The sequence below is a fragment of the Chionomys nivalis genome, chromosome X (assembly GCF_950005125.1).
Source record: "Chionomys nivalis chromosome X, mChiNiv1.1, whole genome shotgun sequence".
In the NCBI taxonomy this organism is placed as follows: Eukaryota; Metazoa; Chordata; class Mammalia; order Rodentia; family Cricetidae; genus Chionomys; species Chionomys nivalis.
In genome coordinates this window covers 57,592,289-57,613,277 of record NC_080112.1, presented here as the reverse complement: position 1 = coordinate 57,613,277, position 20,989 = coordinate 57,592,289, and the positions used below count along the sequence as shown (strand labels likewise).

Below are 20,989 nucleotides of genomic sequence, written 5' to 3'. Positions count from 1 at the left end.
TGGACTTTTGGGTCCCGTTACTTGTGTGGGGCAATGTAAAAGGCCACCTCACCAAGAACCCATTAGTTTCCCAGACAGTGTACCAAGCCTGCCTGGCCAGACACCACTCAGAACTCCATCACTGGGGTCCATAAATGCCCAGTGATTGTTTTTATTTTTTTTCAAATGTAGCATGAAAATAGTTAAACTGACAGTTAAAATGTGAATGCACTCTGGTCCCACTGCCATATATCCACCCCTTGTTTTTGTTGTTTGATTGTTCTTCTCATATTTTTTGAGTAAGCAATTCATCACACACTTCCATGGAAACCAAAGGCATGCATACTGAACACAGCCCAAGAACTATTGAAGTTTCAATGCTCTATCCCACTTTCACAGTTTCCCTCAAATCTCACCCAAAGCACTGACATTTAACTACCTACCTCAAGATTCTACTTGTTCCCAAAATCTCTCTCAAAGTACTTACACATAACTATCTCAGTTCTACTTATCCCAGTGTTTTACATTGGATAAATAAGAAAGTTTCCCTTTATCCCTTTATTTCTTTCTGTGAAGTTATTTCGTTCCCTTTATTTCTTTATCCATATGAGCATGTTTTTCACAGGCGTGCTCCCTCCTCTGACTGTGAGTTCTCCATATGCAGTGTCCATAGTCTCTTTCCCTGTTGAAGCATCACTTACCATATTCTGCATGTCTCTGGGGATGGACCAAGCAGGGTGATAAGGGAATGCAGAACAGACATACAGACTCACAAACCCACAGAAAATCTGTACTCAGGTGGACTAGGCTCTCTAATGGAGAAGTCTTAGCATGCCATAAACTTAGTCTGCTTCTTAGGCACATTTGAATACGGAGGTGCAGTTATTGCGTACATCTGTACATTAAGCAGGGCTATTACATACCGATAATCAAGGAGGCTCGATTATTGTATGCACCTGAACAAGGAGATAGGCTTAGGTAATCTCCGCAAGAACAACCTAAGGGAGCCAAACATTCAAATAACCTGGGGTAGAGGGACACCTAGAGTGGACATTCTTCACGTAACTATCAGTATCTGCACTAAGACCTGAGGAAGGATTTGCTATCCCTCTGAGCCTCACCCAGGGACTGCTTTGCCGCTCTGTGAGTGTGAGGTAATTATTGCAGTTTAAGGCATTGTTGTGTCAACAACACACATTCAGTCAGGACTTTACTTGTTCTTTATGTGATCCTTCAAATAAACTACCCTTATTAAAAACTACCATGTAAAATGTGATTTTTGTGGTATCCCTTACTGCTACAATTAACTACTGAAAAGTTATTTAGTTTCTTTTCTCCTAGAAGGACTATTCACAATGTCAGGTTATCCTTTGAACAAATTCTAAACACTTGGGTGTTTATTGTTTTTACAGTTTTCTGAAGCTATTATTATAATGAAATCTATGACCTGAAAAGCAGTTTGAAATATGTTCTTTAAATGCTTTCCAGGACACACCTGTAGTGAATTCCATCTACTGTTGTTACCACTTGTTTTGTGATTTTCTTTCTGGTTTCAAAAATAATATTGTGACATAAGAAATTCTTTTGTATGACTCTACTGTACTTGTGCAGATCTCTTAAATCAATTAGCAGTAACAGTAATTAAATAATAACAAAGCTAAGGGAATAGTATCCCACAAAAATCTCTTGAAAAGATATGAGATTTTTCAAAAGTTTAAAATAGTCTTTAAAAAAATCAAACTTTTCAAAGAAATTTATGCTTAGTTTGAAAATTCTTTTTAAAGTTAATTTGGATCTGGCAGATGAGCTAACTTATTACCTGATTTTTTTGTAAAGCAGAAGAGGGCTTACAAACTAAGATAATTCTCTTGTACTTATTATATTTTGAGTCTTGTGGATCTAAAGATAGATAGTATGTATGAGATGCATGATAGAGGATACAATAAAAACATAAATGTATTAAGTGAATAATGCAAAATAGAAAATGGGAAAAATAAAATTTAAAAAGCAGAGTCACAAATTCAGCATATCTTTAAAATACATGTATATTAAAATACATAGTATTTTCAATTAGGAATTTCTGCATGATATTTTATTCCTATATTGATTCATAAATACATTATTATATCTGTTAAATAGCAACAGGTTTTGTAGAAATATTTAACAAACTTCCTTAGTTATGCAACAATAAGTTTGCTGAGTACTTTGTCGTAAGTGCTATGCTTCTGCTCACAAAAACTTATGAGACTTAAAGTATAATAAAGTGAAAACTCAATTTATAAAGAAATAAATATTTATCTTTAAATTTTTTTTGTGTGCTAGAGAGATCCTGCTTTAATATTTTTATTAATTCATTCATTTGTTTTACATCCTAACCACAGCCTCCCCTGCCTCCTTTCTTCTTATTCCCTCCTGTCAGCTGAATTCTGCCACCCTCAATCCATCCATCCCACATATTTGCTAATAAAGGGGCAAGCCTTCACATGGCACCTACAAAACATGACATATCAAGCGGCCATAAGACCAAGCACCTCACCTTGCATTAAGACTGGGCAAGCATGCTTAACAGGTTACCAAAAGCCAGCCAAAGCACCAGGGACAGCCCCTGCTGCAATTACCTGGAGTTCCACAGGTAGACCAAGCTGTGCTACTGTCACATACATGCAGAGGGTCAAGGTTAATCACATGAAGGCTCCCTGACTATAATTCAGACTCTGTGAATTCCCATGAGCCAGGTTAGACATTTCTTTGGGTTTTTCTCTAATGTCCCTGACACCCCTGGCTCCTACAACCCTTCATCCCTCTCCTCATTTTTTTCTGTTTTTTTTTATTTTATTTTATTCTTTTTTAATTAAAATTTCCACCTCCTCCCCATTTCTCATTTTCCTCCCCCTCCTCCCACATATTGCCCCCTCCCCCTCCCATCCCCCTATCCCCACTCTTCTTCTCCTCCCCCACTCCATTCCCCCTCCCTCTCGATAATGAAGAGCAGTCCAAATTCCCTGCCCTGCGGGAAGACCAAGGTCCTCCCACTTCTATCTAGGTCCAGGAAGGTGAGCATCCAAACAGGCTAAGCTCCCAAAAAGCCAGTTCATGTACTAGGATCGAAACCTAGTGCCATTGTCCTTGGCTTCTCATCAGCCTTCATTGTCTGCCATGTTCAGAGAGTCCGGTTTCAACCCATGCTTATTCTGTCCCAGCCCAGCTGACCTTGGTGGGCTCCCAATAGATCAGTTCCACTGTCACAGTGGGTGGGTGCACCCCTCGTGGTCCTGACTTCCTTGCTCATGTTCTCCCTCCTTCTGTTCCTCATTTGGACCTTAAGAGCTCAGTCCGTTGCTCCAAATTGGGTCTCTGTCTCTATCTCGATCCATCTCCAGATGAAGGTTCTAAGGTGATATGCAAGATATTCATCAGTATAGGATAGGGTCATTTCAGGTTCCCTCTCCTCGGTTGCCCAAGGTACCAGCTGGGGACATCTCCCTGGACACCTCGAGCCCCTCTAGAGTCAAGTCTCTTGCCAATCCTAAGATGGCTCCCTCAATTAGGATATATACTTCACTGCTCCCGTATCCACCCTTCCTATATCCCAACCATCCCATTCCCTCAAGCTCCCCCCATCCTCCCCTTCTCACGTTTCTCACCCCATTTCCCCTTAGCCCCATGCCACCTCACCCGCAAGTTCCTAGTTTTTTCCCGGCAATCTTGTCTACTTCCCCTATCCAGGCGGATGACTATACGTTTTTCTTTGGGTTCACTTTCTTATTTAGCTTCTCTAGGATCACGAAGCTTCTGTAAAGCAAAGGACATTGTCACTAAGACAAAAAGGCAACCCACTGACTGGGAGAAGATCTTCACCAACCCTGCAACAGACAAAGGTCTGATCTCCAAAATATATAAAAAACTCAAGAAACTACACTTTAAAATGCTAATTAACCCAATTAAAAAATGGGGCACTGAACTGAACAGAGAATTCTCAACAGAAGAAATTCAAATGACCAAAGACACTTAAGGTCATGCTCAACCTCCTTAGCCATAAGGGAAATGCAAATTAAAACAAATTTGAGATTCCATCTTACACCTGTCAGAATGGCTAAAATCAAAAACACCAATGATAGCCTTTGCTGGAGAGGTTGTGGAGTAAGGGGCACACTCATCCATTGCTGGTGGGAATGCAAACTTGTGCAACCACTTTGGAAAGCAGTGTGGCGATTTCTCAGGAAATTTTTATTTTCTTTTTAATTTCGTGTATCTGTGTATGTGTTTGTGTTTTAGTGGACATGAGCGCATGTGCCTGCATAGGCCTGAAAAGGACATCAATGGCATATGTGAGCCACGAGACATGAATTTTGAGAACTAAAATTAGGGTCCCCTGGGAAAAAAGAAAGTGTTCTTACTATTATTCAAGGCCATGCACAAATTGGAAACCGTTAATAAAATGTGAGCTAAACAGAGACTTTTCAACAGAAGAAGTTCAAATGGCCAAAAGTCACTTAAGATCATGCTCAACTTCCTTAGCAATCAGGGAAATGCAAATCAAGACAACATTAAGATACCATCTTACACCGGTCAGAATGGCTAAAATCAAAAACACCAATGATAGCCTCTGCTGGAGAGGTTGTGGAGAAAGGGGCACTCTCATCCATTGCTGGTGGGAATGCAAACTTGTGCAACCACTTTGGAAAGCAGTGTGGCGGTTTCTCAGGAAAGTCGGGTTCAACCTACCTCTTGACCCAGCAATACCACTATTGGGAATATACCCAAGAGATGCCCAAACATACAACAAAAGTATATGCTCAACTATGTTCATAGCAGCATTGTTTGTAATTGCCAGAACCTGGAAACAACCTAGATGTCCTTCAATGGAAGAATGGATGAAGAAAGTATGGAATATATACATATTAGAGTACTACTCAGCAGTAAAAAACAATGACTTCTTGAATTTTGCATACAAATGGACGGAAATAGAAAACACTATCCTGAGTGAGGTAAGCCAGACCCAAAAAGAGGAACATGGGATGTACTCACTCATATTTGGTTTCTAGCCATAAATAAAGGACATTGAGACTATAAATCGTGACTCTAGAGAAGCTAAATAAGAAGGTGAACCCAAAGAAAAACATATAAGCATCCCCCTGAATATTAACCTTCATCAGGCGATGAAAGAAGACAGAGACAGAGACCAACATTGGAGCACTGGACTGAAGTCTCACGATCCAAAGGAGGAGCAGAAGGAGAGTGAGCACGAGCAAGGAACTCAGGACGGCGAGGGGTGCACCCACACACTGAGGCAATGGGGATGTTCTATCGGGAACTCACCAAGGCCAGCTGGCCGGGGACTGAAAAAGCATGGGACAAAACCGGTCTCGCTGAACATAATGGACAATGAGGACTACTGAGAACTGAAGAACAATGGCAATGGGTTCTTGATCCTATTGCATGTAATGGCTTTGTGGGAGCCCAGGTAGTTTGGATGCTCACCTTAATAGACCTGGATGGAGGTGGGTGGTCCTTGGACCTCCCACAGGGCAGAGAAACCTGCTTGCTCTTTGGGCTGAGGAGGAAGGAAGACTTGATTGGGGGAGGGGGAGGGAATGGGAGGTGGTGGCGGGGAAGAGGCAGAAATCTTTAATAATTAAATTAATTAATTAATAAAAAAATCAGCAAGAAAAAAAAAAAAAAGAAGATCTCACTGAAACAGCTTACCTGAGCTAATGGGAATTTACCGACTCTAGTCTGACAGTGGAGGAGCCAAACTGGGCCCCTTGAATGTGGGTGACAGCTGCATGGCTGGGGCGGACTGGGGGGCCACTGGCAGTGAGGCCAGGATTTGTCTCTATGCTTTTACTAACTTTTGGAACCAATTCTTTTTGGATGAGTACCTTGCTCAGCCTAGATATAGTGGGGAGGGCCTTGGTCCTGGCTCAAAGCAATGTGCTAGACTTTGGTGACTCCCCATTGGAAGACTTACCCTCCCTGTGGAGAGGATGTGGGGTAGGTTGTGAGGGAAAGTGGAGGGGGTTGGGAGGAAGAGATGGAGTGGGAACTGGAATTGATATGTAAAATGAAAAAGTGTTTTTTAGAAAATAAATTGATTAATTAAAAAAAAATAAAAATAAAAAAAAATAAAAACAGAAAAAAAAATAAAAAAAAATAAAATAAAATAAAATGTTTGAAAAAAAATCTTGGCAGTATCCTTCACGCAACCCTTCAATATAAATTTTAATTAATTAAAAGAATGGTCATCATAAATTGTAAATGAGACAAAGAGCATTTAACCTGATTTAAACATTATATTGTATATTAATGTACAAAGCATTACATTAGTCCTTGCTGCTATTTATGTCTTTTTCTGTTTTTATCTATTAACTAAAATTTTTTCAAGTTAAAATTTTAATTCCTGAAAATATGAATTTTATATTTTATTGTGTACATATATGAATAAACAACTATCACATTATCTTTTACAAAGAAGTCTTTACAATTAAAGCACAAATACAGGAAGTTATATGATAAGTTATAAGAAAATACTTGATGTGTTTAAAATATTTCTTTTAAACAATAAAAAGGAGGAAAATAGAAAAATTTAGCAGCATACATGACAAAAATATATGGCTAAATTTTTAATTAGGCATAAATTATTTCATCAAAATATGAATCAATAAGAAAATAAAACTACCATAGAAAATGCACAAAAAACTGTCAAATGATTAATAAGAATTTAAGTATAAATGTCCTAAAAGTAAATGAAGCGATACTTAACTTTTCCTTTTCAAAAACATAAGTCACAATAAGTACATTTTTATGTTGTCGGGATTTCTGTCCTGCCCATTTCCCACAGTAGTTAAACCCCAAAGAATTCACACAGAGGTCTACATTAGTTATAAACTGATTGGCCCATTAGCTCAGGCTTTTTATTACCTCTTTTAACTTATATTAACCCATTATTGTTATCTATTTTAGCCATGTGGCTCAGTACCTTATTCAGTGTGGCAGTCACATCTTGCTGCTTCTGTGGTTGAGTCAGGACTCAAGAAGAATGGGCTTCCTCCTTCCCAGAATTCTCCTGTTCTCATTGACTCACCTCTACTTCCTGTCTGGTTGTCCCCCAATACTTCCTGCCTACCTACTGTCCAATTAGTGTTTATTTAAAATATAATTGACAGAACACAGATCATTCTCCCACACCATTTTGAAGCAAGGTGACCAAACTTAATTTTTTTTTTTTGTTATTTTACATCCATAGCAGTTGTCCCTTCCTCATAGTCCCTCTCTGTTCACTTCCCCTTTCTTCCTGCTCATTCACGCCTCTGTTTTTATTCCAAAAAAGGCAGATCTCCCATAGATATCAACAAGACATGGCATATCAAGATATATTAAGATTTGGTACCTACTCTCCTATTAAGTGTGTCTGAAATTGGTTTACAATTTTCAAAATTATTTATTAATTTATTAAGAAAATTTGTTGGCATACAAAAGACTTCCGCAATAGCCCAGAATGAAGTAAAACAAAGGTTTATTTATCTGAAGATAAATTAACAGAAAGAGTAGCAATCTAAAAGCCTCTGCATGTGATGGGAAATGGACCTAAATTTAGTAGCCAGGAGGCCCATGCATGCTTTTTGTACATTTATAGTACAAGACACCATGCCCAAAGTGAGCCAGTTTCTTTTAAAAATTTTTTGAGGAAATGTATATATATATATATATATATATATATATATATATATATATATATATATATATTTGCAGAGTTGCACTGGCTTCTAATTTGAGATCCTGAGATCCCCCTGTCTTCAGAATCAGAGGGTTTTTTATTGATATTTATTGAACTCTACATTTTTCTCTGCTCCCCTCCCTGTCTCTCCCCTCCCCCTTCAATCCTCCCCCAAGGTCCCTAAGTTTGCAATTTACTCAGGAGATCTTTTCCTACTTTCTACTTCCCATATAGATTATATCTATGTAAGTCTCTCTTAGTGTCTGCATTGTTGTCTAAGCTCTCTGGGATTGTTGTTTGTAGGCTGGCTTTCTTTGCTTTATGTTTAAAAACCACCTATGAGTAATCACATGTAATAACTGTCGTTCTGTGTCTGGATTACCTCACTCAAAATAATGTTCTCTAGCTCCATCCATCTTCCTGCAAAATTCAAGCTGTCATTATTTTTTTCTGCTGTGTAGTATTCCATTGTTTAAATGTACCACAATTTTCTTATCCATTCTTCGATCAAGGGGCATTAAGCTTGCTTCCAGGTTCTGTCTATGACAAACAAAGCTGCTATGAACATTCTTGAGCACATATCCTTGTGGCACGATTGAGCATCCTTTGGATATATACCCAAAAAGTGGTACTACTGGGTCTTGAGGAAGGTTGCTTCCTAATTTTCAGAGAAATTGCCACACTGACATCCAAAAGAGTTGTACCAGATTGCATTCTGACCAGCAATGCAGAAGTGTTCCCTAAAGTAACAAAAAATAAAATAAATTTATTTATATTTATTTTATCTTTATTACTTTAAAAATAACACCAATCAAAATTCCCTCTTCCTCCCCTCCTCCCACTTCCCTCCCACTCCCCTACACACCTTTCCCCCCAACACCTCCAGTCCCAAGAGAGGGCAAGGCATCCTGCCCTGTGGGAAGTCTAGGGCTCTCCCCCCTACATTCAGGATGAGCAAGGTATGAATCCAAAGAGAATAAGATCCCCAAAAGTCAGTACATGCAGTAGAGACAAAACCCAGTGCCATTTCATTGTCCCTCAGTCTTCCCCAACTGTCAACCACATTCAGACCAGTTTTATCCCATGCGCCTTCATTCCCAGTCCAGCTGGAGTTCATAAGCTCCCATTAGTGAGCCAGTATCTTAAAGGCTGTTGACTGAAGGAGTTCCCACAGCACCTTCACTTTAGTCTAAATAAGAGAGTTCCAAGCCTAATATAAAACTATATATAATAAGAAAAAGCATCAGGTATAAAAATAAGATTTAAAACCAGCATGAACAACGTCAAGCAAAAAACATACACTAAATGATTCAATAGTCATTCTATCTTAAGGAGTCTAAGTCTTATATTAGAAATGGCTTGGCTAAGTCATGAGAGGAAAGTAACTATGACTATCTAGTGTTCCACACCATCAAAGACCTGAAAAGGGAAATAATATTATTTGAGTAAGCAGGAAGTGTAATCAAGCAACTTCCAAAAGGTACAAGACATGACAGAAACAACCAGCTACCTGGGAAATCATCCAAATTCTCATTTGCAACATTTGGGCAACCAACTTTGGCTAAGACCATTTTTAGAGGAAGGAATTTTTTAAAAACCCTTTTAACCTCTCTTCGCAAGGTTTAGCAGTCTTTTTGTTTGTATCCTGCTTGTCCAGTTTGGACACTGTGCATTTTGTCAGTGGTCAAGGCAGGGGCAATTCTTTGCTCAAAGAACAGTTTTGCCAAGAAGAAAACAAGCTCCAAGTGGAGTGTCTTTCTTCTATAGGCATCTATATATCCAAGTTCTCTCAACTTTATGAATATGGGTATTATCCTGCAAAAACAAGAACAGATCCATGTCCCAACCCTTATGAGGCTAACTTACCAAATTTAGGATTGTTACCTCTGTGGATGAGCTGTCATTTCTCTTTATCAATATAATCTTTATTAACTTTATCAAATTGAATTTTTATTAATTTTGACAGTATCCATAGCTTTTCTTTTCTTGTGAAAGAAAGAATGAAACCCCTTCCCCAACATAGCACATCTCCTGGTTACTATACTGAGGTCAACACATTCTTGAAATACACTGACTGATTTAACTCAGAGGTTTTTTTTTTTCATTATTATCCAGCCTCTCTGCAGCCACTGTTCCATTCTCATTAGCATTAAGGAAATTTCAGGTTAAAATAGCATTAGGAAATCTATTTCTGGGGGTATTTTTTATCCATTTCTGTTTCTTTAACATTTCCTTTATAGTTCACTTTGACGTTTCTACTTTCTATATATGGCCTGACCTGTAGGATTGTGTGGTATACCTGTAATATTCTTTATATTATAATGAGTAGAAAGCTGTTTCATTTTCTTAGGGACATATGTTGGGCATATTTGTCTTTATTTGTGCATATATATATATATATATATATATATATATATATATATACACATATACAATATATCCCATGATGACCAAACTTCTAATAAATGAGTGATTACTGAATCAGACTTTTCCAAATTCACAGCAGTTGCCTATTGAAAATCTGAATAGATGTCAATGGTATGGTGTATATATTTTAGTTTTCCAAATTCTATAAAATGGAACAAATCCATCTTCCAGATTTCATTCCTTTGAGTATCCTTTGGGTTATTTCGTGAAGGTAGTGGTATCTGGAGATATAAAGAACAAGTAGGGTACGGGGCAATGCGGCGGGCTTTCGCCTGCGGGGCCTTGCGTCTGCGGATCTTGCATGCCGGCTGGTTGAACCAAGTGTCCACTCGCTGCTGCCAGTCCTTGTGGAAGTGGGGCTTCAAGATCATGCCATTCCAGCTGGGTGCCATGGCTGCCTCCCATGCAGGGGAACGGCCAAGCGGAAAGGACCGAGCGCCGCAAAGCACCTGGGGTTGTCGAGAGTCCGTACCACACCAAGGTCCGAGCTGGCCCGGGCTTCAGCCTGGAGGAACTCAGGGTGGCTGGTATCCATAAGAAGGTGGCTCGCACCATTGGCATCTCCGTGGACCCAAGGAGGCGAAACAAGTTCACCGAGTCCCTGCAGGCCAACGTGCAGTGCCTGAAGGAGTACCGCTCCAAGCTCATCCTCTTACCCAGGAAGCCTTCCGCTCCAAAGAAGGAAGATAGTTCTTTGGCTGAAGAACTTAAATTGGCCACTCAGCTAACAGGACCTGTGATGCCCATCCGAAATGTTTATAAGAAGGAGAAAGCCAGAATCATCACAGAAGAGAAGAACTTCAAAGCTTTTGCCAGTCTTCACATGGCCCGGGCCAATGCCCGGCTCTTTGGTATCCGAGAAAAGAGGGTAAAGGAAGCTGCAGAGCAGGATGTTGAGAAGAAAAAGTGATGTGCTTTTGGAATATTGCAATAAATTTTCCATAAAGCAAAAAAAAAAAAAAAAAAAGAACAAGTAGGACATCTCCTTATCTTGTTGCCATGTAATAGAAAAGTCCTTTTTCAAACCTTAGCTTTGACATGATGTTTTTGAAGGTGCAATATACCTTTAATCTCAGTACTTGGGAGGCAGAGGCAGGTAGATCTCTTTGAGTTCAAGGACAGACCGGTCTATAAGAGCTAGTTCCAGGACAGTTAGGGCTGTTACTCAGAGAAACCTTGTCTCAAAAAAAACAATAACAACAAAAAATAGTCATAGTTACTTGGGATGGATACTTTATGTAAAATTTGGCATGATATTTTACCCCCAATTTAATCTATATTTTTAATATGGCTTTAAATTTCCATATCTACTCTAGAAATGAGATTGTAAAGTAAATCTTATAATGATTTTAACCAAGTCCAAGCCTGCTTACATTATCATGTCTTAATATAGAAAGAATTAAGATAATCACATTTAAAATGTTGTTATACTGGTATCTTTATACATTGTATAAATAAGTACTGGTATAATTAAAGAACATTATTTCATATAGACTTTTTAAATTGAAATGCTCAAATGTCAGTGACTATGTGATGGTTGTAAGCAATGGAAAACTTGTTAGTCTGTAATTAATTGACAATGTCTGAAAAAAAGGTTATACGGGATCATTATTGTCTCTAGTTTAAAGAAATCAAATCAATTGCCAATATCTTGTAATGTCTCTGTTAGTATGTTACATCTAAAACTCTACTTCCATCACCATATATTCTTTGAACCAAAATTGTAACCACCACGACATTCTGGTCACTCATACCAGATGACAAAATTTGAGCCCTGTGTTTACCAGATCTACAAGGGAAGAACAGAACAATATGACTGAAAGGGGAGGTTTGTTGTGGAATAATATGACATCTATATATACACCACCCTCCTCTATCTCTACATGTGCACAAAACAGGCTATTCTTAGTGAAAACTTGAGATGCTCACCTCCACTGACCACCCTGAACAATGTTCATAGAACACATGAGAAGGAGTAGTGAATTCTTTACTTCCCAAGCATATACTTGGGTTTAAGAGGGCCAAATGCTGCCTTGCTGTGATTCTTCAAGTCAACTTCTCCTGCTTATATATTCCTGCCATCAGGCCTGTTCATTATTGCCCAAGACCATTAATTGTATGCTTACTGTCTGTCCATGGTATCTAGCAATGCATCATTGCCTGGTGCTATAGTAATGACAAAACAACAATGGAAGTATCAATAGAAAGTTCCCAATGCTCAAATCCTGGAAGGACAAGTTATATGTTGCTGAATGTGTAGCAGGCATTCTATTTATATGCATTTTCTTCCTCTCTGTTCTTCAAACAATGTAATTAAGGAAAAGGAGAGATGGGTCAGTGATATACTTTTTTTTATTTATTAAAAATTTCCACCTCCTTCCCTCCTCCCATTTCCCTCCCACTCCCCCCACACCCCCTCCCCCTCCCTCTCCAGTCAGGGTTTCCTGCCCTGTGGAAAGTCCAAGGTCCTCCCCCCTCCATTATGTCTAGGAAGGTGAGCATCCAAACAGACTAGGCTTCCACAAGGCCAGTCAATGCAGTAGAATCAAAACTCAGTGCCATTGTCCTTGGCTTATCAGTCAGCACTCATTGTCAGCCACATTCAAAGAGTCAAGTTTGATCACATTCTCCATTAGTCCCAGTCCAGCTGGCCTTCTCAGGTGTCCTATTCTACCATAATGAAAACATTCGGTATTTTGATGTCTCTTCATATATTTGGAAATTGCTTCTACTACCCAAGCCTCAGTATAACAGTCAAATGACTCAACATTGACTGTGGACAGGATCTATTCATCCATTGGTGCTAATCTGACCTTTAAAGGCCCAAGTATCATTTTCATTCTAAGTTGGTATTTTCAAAAGCCAGAGATTCAATAAGTACTTATCTACCTGAAGGCGCAAGTCATAAACAATCCCACACCAGTTTGGAATTGTGATTAATAGGGTGGTATTTATTTAAAGGGGAATAAACTTACAGATCACCGTCCCAGACAACAGCCCTCTGCGCACGCAATTAGGAAGAAGTCTAGTCGCCGGAACCGGAGCAGGAAGTAAAGAGAGAGAGGAGGGAAGTGGCTGCTTTTTTTAAAGGGAAAGATACCACGCCCCAATGGGCTGGTATCTTGGCGGCTATTGGCTGGAGGAGCGGAGGGACCTCCCGCAACACCTCCCCCTTTTATTTAAGTAAGAGAGTTCTAAACCTACTATGAAATTATATACAATAAGTACAAATATCCTATTCTAACTAGCTTAGGTCTTATATAATAAATAGCTTGGCTAAGTCATGAGTCGAAAGTAACTACATTTATATAGTCTTCAACCCCATCGAAGATCTGAGAAGGGAAATAATGTTACCTGAGTAATTAGGAAGTACAATCAAACAACTTCTAAAACATGCAACAAATCACAGAGACAACTAGCTACCTGGGCAATCACCCAAGGTCACGTTTGCAGCGTTGAAGCAACCAACTTTGGCTAAGGCCTAACATAACTGACACACCATTTTCAAAGGCAAGAAACTTGTCAAAACTATCTTACCCTGTCTTGGCAGGATATGATAGTCCTGTTTTTTCCATTCACAGACACTCTGTATTTCTGTCAGTGGTTGAGGTATGGGCATTTCTTTACCCAAAGGCCAGTTCAGCCAAGAAGAAAGGCTCCAGGTGGAGTGTCTTTGGTGCTCAACATTCTCTCGGGAATAGAGCAGTGTTGCCAGGAGCAATTGTGTCTCACTACCACAAAACTCTGAGTTAGATTAAAGGCCATTTTCTACAGCTCTTTGAAGAGGTTGAAGATTATCTATCTATACTGAGTATAAACTCTATGTATCTAAAGAACCTGATTAGTCTAATTATAAATGACAAACTTAGAATACTATTGATCTATATAATTCTCAATACCTATCTAACTTAAAGACTAAGACAATAAACAACTGTGAAACAAATGAGGACAATGACCTCCAAATATAAACAATGTACAAATATACATTGCAGTATGGTAAATATATATCAATACACAAGCAATATGTAAATATCTTAATCAGAGGTAGAAATGTACACTGCAATATGGTAAATATATACAATATATATCAATACAATATATGTCAATACTTAAAAAATGTTTTTAAACAGAGGTAGAAACATGCATGCATACAATAGTCAATATAATTTCACTTTGTATCGATACCAATACATTTGTCTCAAAACAATAACTCACAAGTACCAACAAGTACCAATCTATTATCCCTCTTTCTTTTTTTTTTTCAAATGATCCCTGAGCTTATTATAAAATTCCTTCCCCAACCCTCAACCATATACCAATTTATAATCAACCCCTAAGTGATGTCCCTAAACCCAAGGGCAAACTTTACTGGGAGAGGGGACGTCATCCTCTAGAGTTACTTCCAGCTGTCATGGGGGCGATGTTCTTTCTGGGGGATCCTGTGAAAGTAAAATGATGGTTAAATTTCAAGATCGATGTCTTTTAAAATTGCAAATAGTCTCTGAGTATTTTGTGCAGGTCTGGCCAGAATGTTGTATAAGAGGTGCACCATTTCAGCTAACCAAGTTGGGATCGTCTTGTGCAGCTGGTACCCAAAACAGGTCTTGTAGTAGCGCTATCAGTATCATGACGTCATATCAACCAGGTGGAGTCGTTGTTATGGGGCCCCATCTTCTTCCTGGAAACTTTAAATGTCACTTCAGGAAAAACTCATTGTTCATTGTGAAAAACTTAAACATTAATCATATAGACACACACACACACACACACACACACACACATATATATATTCAATGAAAGGAATGATAGATATATTCAATGAAAAGTATGATAGATATGAAGAAAAGCAAAGATGTTTTCTAAACTCATATTTCTTTCTGTCCCCTATCATGGCTCTTGACATGAGACAGAAACTCCAGAAACTCTGGGTTTTTCTCTTACCAACAGGCTTGGAATTGGAGAGGGACTGAGCCAGAGTCCAATTTCAAAACCAGCTCTATAAATTTAGAAATATGGTTTAGTATATTTTACTTATACAACTTATTCAGTTTTCTTGATAGTTCCTATTGGGCAGGTATTTTTCCATCTGTCAGTATCCAAACATCCAGGATCCCTTGAATTTTTCAAAGATGAGTGTTTTCCTGTGGAGATAAGAACAGAACCCTGCCCCCATTCTATATGTTTTTCTTACCGCCTGTAGGAATATCATCATTGTGGATGAGTTGTCATTTCTCATTTCCAAGAGGTTTATCCTCTTCAAATCGAACCTTTATTAATTTTGATGGTATCCACAATTTTTCTTCTCCTGTGGAAACAAGAGCAAAACCCCTTCCCCAACGTAGCACATCTCCTGGCTTCCATTGAGAGGTCAGCACATCTTTGAAATAAATTGGTTGATTTAGTTCAGCAGACTTTTCCATTATCCAATGTCTTTCTGCTGCTGTTGTTCCTTTCTCATTAGCGTTAAGAAAATTCAAGGTCAATAAAGCATTATGTAATCTATTTCTGGGGGTATTTTCGGTCCCTTTCTGTTTGTTCAGCATATCCTTTATAGTACGATTTGATCTTTCTATAACTCCCTGACCTGTGGGATTATGTGGTATACCTGTAATGTGTTTTATATTATAATAAGCAAAAAAGCGTTTCATTTTCTTAGATACATATGCTGGACCATTGTCTGTCTTTATTTGTGCAGGTATTCCCATGATGGCCATAACTTCCAATAGATGTGTGATTACTGAATCAGCCTTTTCTGAGCTCAGGGCAGTAGCCCATTGAAAACCTGAATACGTGTCTATGGTGTGGTGTACATATTTTAATTTACCAAATTCCATAAAGTGGAACACATCCATCTGCCAGATTTCATTTCTCTTAGTACCCCTTGGGTTACTCCCTGCAGGCAACGGTGTTTGATTATAGAAAGAACAAGTAGGACATCTCTTTATAATGTCCTTAGCTTGTTGCCATGTAATGGAAAATTCTTTCTTTAGGCCTTTACTATTGACATAATGCTTTTTATGAAATTTTGAGGCGTGCAACACGCTTCCAATCAATAACTGATCAATCTCAGCGTTGCCTTGTGCTAGAGGACCTGGCAGACCCATAAGGGATTGTATGCTGAATCCATTCATCCATAGGTGCTGATCTAGACCTTAAAGGCCCAATTATCTTTTTACATTCTATGTTTGCATTTTCAAAAGCTAGATATTCAAGAAGTATTCGTCTAGCTTCTGGGTCTGTTACCCCTATGTCCAGAGCCTTAATTAATCTTTGCAAAAAGTCAGTAAAGGGTTCTCTCTGTCTCTGCCTAATCCTGATATATGATTCAACCCTTTCCGCTGGATCTTGTATCCTATTCCAAGCATTTAAAGCTGCTTTGTGACATAATGACAATACTTCTTCATCATAAAGAGCTTGGACCTGTGGATCAGCATACGCTCCTACACCAAGAATTTGATCTTGGGAAACCTCCACACCTTTTGCTCTTCCTTGCTGTTCCATATGTTTGGATTCTTCTCTGAAATAAATTCCAAACATCAAGGATGGTACATCATCTAAAACTGCAGACACTAACTGAAAGAAATCATGGGGGGTAGCTCTGACATTAGAAGCCCAAGTCCTTATCATTTCCTTAACAAATGCAGAGTGCAAGCCATAATTAACGACAGCTTGCTTAATTTTTTTTAGATCATTCATTTCTATTGGCATCCATCTAGCTTCTTTGACTCCCTTTGAGCCTTTAGAAGTTGACACTTTGTCAGAATAAATTACAGGGGATGTCGCTAAAACCCTGGGTAAGCCAGTTCTAATAGCTGGTGGTGGCATTGTATCCTGTCCTTGTGCCTTCTTACTCTGTTCACCAGCTCCAGTAATTTCTTCAATCATTTCAAGTCTTCTTATTACTGTCTCTTTTGAATCCTGAATCTCCTGACCTGCGTGAGTTTCTAGTAAAGATTGCATGGTTCTTAGGAGTGCCATATTCTTCCTAAATGATAGAATATTCAAAAGAATACTGAAAACTAGTAACCAGTAAATTAAGTTATCCCCATAGTCATATAAACCTTGCATGATATAACCCATTGTATTAGTAAACCAAACAGTAAAATTTGTGTTGAAAACGAAAACTGCCATATTACCTATTATCCAGCAGGTGGCGCTGTTGCCAAGTCACGACATAAACGGGGTCCTGTTTCAGTGTCTGCCTAGTATTTGTTAAAAACTGGGAAATGCAAGTTGCTCAACAAAGTAAATGTAATTAAATCAATTCCGTACACGGAACCATAAACCCAGAATCCAGGGGTAGAGAAGAGTAACCCGGAAGCTGTGTATGCCTCCACATGACAGAGTCGTCCCAAGGGGTTGCAGCTTTCCGCAACCGGTAACCGCGTGCTCTGGTTCGCTCCGCTTAAGAGCTGCGCTTGCAAGGGAGATTTGAAAACAATTCAGAAAAGAGCAAACCACGTGGGCAGAGACTAGCAGGCCTGTGGAATTTAAATCCACGTAGCGAGGCAAACGATAGGCTGCGTGGGGACTTGAAGTCAATCTGAGGTGTCTAAAGGGAAAATATAAAGAACTGCAGCAAGAAAAGCCACTGTGTGATGATTTATGTTAAACTGCTGGCTCCACGCACAAGGCACAGGCCGCAAGGCACAGGCCGCGGCCGAACTGGCGGCCGGCAGCCGAGAGGGGGAAAGAGGGGTCCTAAAACCAAACGTTGGGTGCCAGATGAAGGCGCAAGTCATAAACAATCCCACACCAGTTTGGAATTGTGATTAATAGGGTGGTATTTATTTAAAGGGGAATAAACTTACAGATCACCATCCCAGACAACAGCCCTCTGCGCACGCAATTAGGAAGAAGTCTAGTCGCCGCAACCGGAGCAGGAAGTAAAGAGAGAGAGGAGGGAAGTGGCCGCTTTTTTTAAAGGGAAAGATACCACGCCCCAATGGGCTGGTATCTTGGCGGCTATTGGCTGGAGGAGCGGAGGGACCTCCCGCAACATCTACCTTCTGGATCTGTTACTCCTATTTGTACAGTTTTGGTTAATCTTTGTAAAAATTCAATAAAGGATCTTCTTGGGCCTTGTAAGACCTTAGTATATGATCCCATCCTTCTTTCTAGTTCTTGAATCCTGGCCTAAGCACTGGAATGCTGTACGGCATAAAGAAAAAATGTTTTGACTGTCAATATATTGACTCCATATATCAGCATAATGGTCCTCACCTAGATTTGACCTTATGAAGCCTCAAATTCTTTGACTCTACATTGCTGTTCTAGGTGTTAGCCTCCTCTCTCCAATAGCACTCCCACTGTAACTGTGGCCCATCTTTTAGCACTGCTGAGACTAATTGAAGCCAATTATCTTGAGTAACCCTATTGCTTAAAGACCATGTCTTTACCATCTCCCTAACAAATGGTGAATGTGTGTCATAAGATATTACTGCTACTGAACCTCATAGAAGTTAAAGTGGGAAGTACACTTGAACTCATTGGCACAGGAGTACAGTTCCTAAATATAAACCCAGTAGCACAGACACTGGCAGAAATAATTAATAAATGGAACCTCCTGAAACTGAGAAGAAGCTTCTGTAAAGCAAATGACATGGTCAACAAGACAAAACATCAGCCTACAGAAGGGGAAAAGATCTCTACCAACCCCACATCAGACAGAGAGCTGATCTCCAAAATACACAAGGAACTCAAGAAATTTGTCATCAAAAGAACAAATAATCTCATAAAAATGGAGTACAGAAGGAAGGAAGGAAGGAAGGAAGGAAGGAAGGAAATGTTCAACATCCTTAGTCATCAAAGAAGTGAAAATCAAAGCAACTCTGAGATTTTTATCTTACACATGGAAGAATGGCCAAGATCAAAAACACTGTTAACAACTTATGCTGGAGAGGTTGTGGAGTAAAGGAAACACTCCTGAATTGTTGGTGGGAGTGCAAGCAGTATAGCCCCTTTGAATATCAGTATGGCAATTTCTCAGAAAATTAGGAAACAACCATTTTCAAGACCCAACCATGCCACTTTTGGGTATATATTCAATGATGTTCAATCATGCCACCATGTCATGTGCTCAGCTATGTTCATAGCAGCACTGTTTGTCATAGCAAGAACCTGGAAACCACCTAAATGCCCTTCAAACAAATAATGGATAAAGAAAATGTGGGCCGGACAGTGGTGGCGCACGCCTTTAATCCCAGCACTCGGGAGGCAGAGGCAGGCGGATCTCTGTGAGTTCGAGGCCAGCCTGATCTACAAGAGCTAGTTCCAGGACAGGAACCAAAAGCTACGGAGAAACCCTGTCTCAAAAAATAAAAAAAAAGGAGATCTGATCTAGGCACCAGGAGAGACAGCAGCCGGGTGAGTTTGTGACCAGCGGCGGCGGAAGCACCCCTGGACAGGGAACTCTGAAGTTCCTCATCCCCCACCCTATACTCCCTGGGCTCCCTGCAGGGGCTCTACACCCTGCATACTGCCTCCCTCTTCTTGTCCCACCCAGCTTGCATCCAGAACCCTTCTTCCTTCTGCCCCCTTTCCTCTTTGGGCACATAAAACCATCCAGGTCAGTCTGTCTGGCGCTGGGGGCAAATCCTCAGGGCAAGTAGGCAGGCGAGACTTCCTTTGTCTCACTGGCCTGACTGCAACAAGAAGGTAAGGGCTTTGTTTACAAACTACCCAACCTGCAGGGAGATCTGATCAAGGCACCAGGAGAGACAGCAGCCTGGTGAGTTTGTGACCAGCGGCAGCGGAAGCAGCCCTGGACAGGGAACTCTGAAGTTCCTCATCCCCCACCCTATACTCCCTGGGCTCCCTGCAGGGGCTCTACACCCTGCATACTGCCTCTCTCTTCTTGTCCCACCCAGCTTGCATCCAGAACCCTTCTTCCTTCTGCCCCCTTTCCTCTTTGGGCACATAACACCATCCAGCTCAGTCTGTCTGGCACTGGGGGCAAATCCTCAGGGCAAGTAGGCAGGCAAGACTTCCTTTGGTTCACTGGCCTGCCTGCACCAAGCAAGGTAGGAGCTTTGTTTATGAACTACCCAACCTGCTCAGAGATCTGATCTTGGCACCAGGAGAGCCATCAGTGGGAGAGCTAATCTGGGTACCAGGAGAGCCGTCTTTGGGCACGGAGATCTGATATTGGTACCAGGAGAGACATCACTGGAGCACCAGGAGAGCTATCACTGCAGGGTGCCATCACTGGGAAGGTACATCAGTAGGCAAGGAGACCTGATCCGGTAAAAGAAGATCCATAGGGGAGCATTTGGAGAAAGAGATGGGCAGGCGCCAATGCAAGAATTCACCCAACAATCTGAAAAACTATATGAAACCAACAGAACCCAGCGACCTCACAACAGGAGGACATGAACACCTTAATCATGAAGAAGTAGATAAAATTGACTTTATGAAAGTGATTGACGCACTTAAACAGCATGTAAAAAATGCCCTTATAGAAATGGATGAGAAGTATAACAGAAAGTTTGAAGAACTGAGTAAATCAGTGAATGATACCCTAGGAAACCAAGGAAAAACAATCAAACAGATAATGGAAACAGTTCAAGACTTAAAAACTGAAATGGAGGCAAAGAAGAAAACACAAACAGAAGGCCAGCTGGACAGGGAAAATCTAGGTAAGCGAATAGAGACTACAGAAGCAAGCATAACCAACAGAATACAAGAGATAGAAGAAAGAATCTCAGATTCTGAAGATACCATAGAGAAAATAAACACGCTGATCAAAGAAAACAGCAAGGCCAACAAATTCTCATCACAAAACATTCAGGAAATATGGGACACAATAAAAAGACCAAACCTAAGAATAATAGGAATAGAAGAAGGAGAAGAAGCGCAGCACAACGG

At 40.0% G+C, this 20,989-nt stretch overlaps 1 protein-coding gene across 1 annotated transcript; it reads left to right on the top strand.

The window, feature by feature from the left end:
• The first annotated feature begins 10,526 nt into the window (after positions 1-10,526).
• Positions 10,527-11,033, top strand: LOC130868404 (60S ribosomal protein L13-like). The gene has a single exon (XM_057760638.1). The coding sequence runs from the start codon at positions 10,527-10,529 to the stop codon at positions 11,031-11,033; it is 507 nt and encodes a 168-aa protein (XP_057616621.1).
• Positions 11,034-20,989: the final 9,956 nt, after the last annotated feature.

Coding starts and splice junctions, on each gene's coding strand:
- LOC130868404 (XM_057760638.1), top strand. CDS start 10,527: ATGCAGGGGAACGGCCAAGCGGAAAGGACCGAGCGCCGCAAAGCACCT.